Source organism: Rutidosis leptorrhynchoides, chromosome 3 (assembly GCF_046630445.1).
Source record: "Rutidosis leptorrhynchoides isolate AG116_Rl617_1_P2 chromosome 3, CSIRO_AGI_Rlap_v1, whole genome shotgun sequence".
NCBI lineage: Eukaryota > Viridiplantae > Streptophyta > Magnoliopsida > Asterales > Asteraceae > Rutidosis > Rutidosis leptorrhynchoides.
In genome coordinates, this window is record NC_092335.1 from 549,765,281 (window position 1) to 549,768,103 (window position 2,823).

Genomic DNA, 2,823 nt, shown 5'->3' on the forward strand with positions numbered 1-2,823 from the left:
GCCTGAATGTCGGCGCATCTTTTCGATAGATTAAGACGTTGTGGAAGTCTATCATGTGCCAGTCTCCACAAAAAATATTTATCTTTCTCGCCAATATCCTATCCCATCTTGTAAACGTTGCGGCAGAAGGGAGAATAACATCATCCACCAGCAATCTAGTATCACTAACAGAGTAATTATCGTTGAAGTTCAACCAAACCCAAGAATCACAAGTGTTTGACAACGCTACTGGACCACTATCAGCCACCATTGTTTGTAGAGAAACTGAGTTCCTGGAACCTATTTCGCGTATCCATGACCAAGACCAACAGTTACCTTGAAGACGATCATGTATCGTACAATCTTTGTCAGCTTCTAAATAGTACTTGTCTTTTAAAGCCCCGTCTCCCTTCCAATTATCCTTCCAAAATCTCATCTATCACCCTTCACCCACCTTTACCCGTAGCGTGTTAGAAGACAGATGGCCCAACCTTTTTGCATTATTAAACACCTTTAACATGTTTGCCCATATACCATTTGTCAAAACAGTACCTCCATCCAAGCCTGCTCGCTGACCATGTATACCTTTCAGAACGATCGCCCACATGCTATTATCCGAATTATAAAATCGCCATATCCACTTACAAAGAAAACTACAATTAAACGCGCGCAAACTTCCAATATCAAGACCACCTTTATCGAATGAAGCTAACACTTGTTCCCACTTGACCCAATGGATTTTCTTATTACCAACTGATTGTCCCCAAAAGAACTTAGCACGATGACTCTCCAACCTGTTTAAAACCGCATCAGGACAACGAAATAAAGATAAGTAGTACATACCTATGCTTCCCAACACCGATTTGATAAGAGTAAGGCGGCCTCCAACGGATAAGAGATTTGATTTCAGGTAGACAATATCTTGTCAAAACGATCCTCTATATCTTTCCAGTTCGCTATCGAATTCATATTGCATCCCATAGGAACCCCCAAGTACTTGAACGGGAGCGATCCTTTTGAACAACCCATGTCTGAAGCAAACTGATTCACCACCGTATCAGTCACACCAATCCCGTAAATGTGAGACTTGGAAACGTTTAGCTTAAGACCCGAGGATTTGTAAAACTCGTCAAACACCTTGATAATATTAATCATACTTTTTCTATCCCAATCTGAAAGTATAATTACGTCGTCTGTGTAAAACAAATGAGATATCGCCACATCTGATGTGTTTAAATGAACACCGCGGATATCCCCAGTCCTTACCTTATTCCTCAAGAAAAGATGAAGACCCTCCATAACAATTAAGAACAAGAACGGACTCAAAGGGTCACCCTATCTAAGACCATGATGTAATCTAAACTCACCCGTAGGACTGCCGTTAATTAGAATAGAAGTTCGAGCATTGACCAAGCACATTCTGATCCACGCTCTCCAAGTATGACTGAACCCGATAATAGAAAGCATATAGTCTAAAAACTCCCACCTGACCGAATCGTATGCCTTTTCAAAATTGACCTTAAATATCATGAGTTGTTTTTTCTTTTTCTTGTACAAACTGATCAGCTCACTTACGATTATGGGACCGTCTAGGATTTGTCTACCGTTGATAAAACCCGACTGCTCTCGACTAATAATTTTGTAAATAACCAATGCCATCCGATTAGATAAAAGTTTGGTAATAATCTTATATTAAACACCAATCAAAGATATCGGTCTATAGTCTTTAATGCTAGTTGGATTACTGACTTTTGGAATTAACGTGATAAATTTCGAACTTGAACCTTTAGGCAACTCTTTATCCTGGAAGTCTGCTAATATCGAAACAAATAAATCACCCTTCACGTGATCCTAATACTTCTTAATGAAAATAAACGTGAACCCATCGGGACCCAGCGACTTATCGTTACCGCAATTCGAATTTCATCTTCAGTAATGAAGCATCTCGGCGTCGTCAGCAGACAAGATATTCTCAGCATCTAGAACCGGCAGCATGTTACAATTTCGATCTGCAGCAAATTTTGTGGCATAAAATTCTTTAAAGGCATTCTTCACTATAGCCGGTTTCGTTACCCACACTCCATTTAAACAGACACCTTGGATAGATTGTTTACTCCGTCTGTGTTTTAACATCCCATGAAAGAACTTAGAATTTTTGTCACCCTCGACGTTCCATTTAATCTTAGATTTTTGGACGATATCTTGTTCTTCCAAGTCATGTAAATGATGTAATTCCACCATTAACTCGCCTCGTATTTTAGCATCACCCTCCTCTTTCATATGAGTATCGAACTTATTATCTAATTCGTTTATTTTCTCCAACAAGTGCTTACTTCTGGACTTAGTAGCTTGCCTTTTCTCCCCTACCTAAGGTTTAATCTTGAATTTTAACTCCTTTAATTTATTATTAAACGTATCGACATCAGTATATTGTTGTGATTCAACCACTCCTTTAATAAGGTTATCGAAACCCTCCGTGTTATTCCACGAGTGAAAAAATTTAAATGGCAACGGTTGATATCGGCCAAAAAGTCACGTTTTTACCCCCGATATTGAGCCCTAAAACCATAAAGTTCCAAACTTTATCGTCAAAATAATCACTTTGTTGGTTAATTGGGTAGATTTAGTCATTACAAAGGCTATGTTTCAAGAATCACTAAAAACGGATGAAAAACGAAGAAAAACGAGCAAAACTGGCTAAGACGATTAACTCGCATTTAAATAACTTATTTTATAATTTTTGAAAAAGTTTATTTACTTAATCTCATGTTGTAGGATATTCAATTACGAACGCGTGGGCGCAAGAATCGTCAAAAACGGAGCTAAAACGAAGATTCTAGAGCG

The 2,823-nt window shown here is 38.5% G+C and overlaps 1 protein-coding gene across 1 annotated transcript; it reads right to left on the reverse strand.

Annotated features, from left to right (window-relative positions):
* Positions 1-418: 418 nt before the first annotated feature.
* On the reverse strand, positions 419-1,278 carry LOC139902021 (uncharacterized). The gene is made up of 2 exons (XM_071884680.1): positions 977-1,278; positions 419-773 (listed from the first exon to the last, which is right to left on the reverse strand). Exons 1-2 carry the CDS (start codon positions 1,276-1,278, stop codon positions 419-421), a joined length of 657 nt encoding a protein of 218 aa, XP_071740781.1.
* Between the last annotated feature and the right edge of the window lie 1,545 nt (positions 1,279-2,823).

Excerpts from the sequence above, each read along its gene's own strand:
- LOC139902021 (XM_071884680.1), bottom strand. The coding sequence starts at position 1,278 with ATGGAGGGTCTTCATCTTTTCTTGAGGAATAAGGTAAGGACTGGGGAT. Across the intron at positions 774-976 it reads AAAGGATCGCTCCCGTTCAA|GTTGGAGAGTCATCGTGCTA; the intron begins GTACTTGGGGGT and ends GGTTTTAAACAG.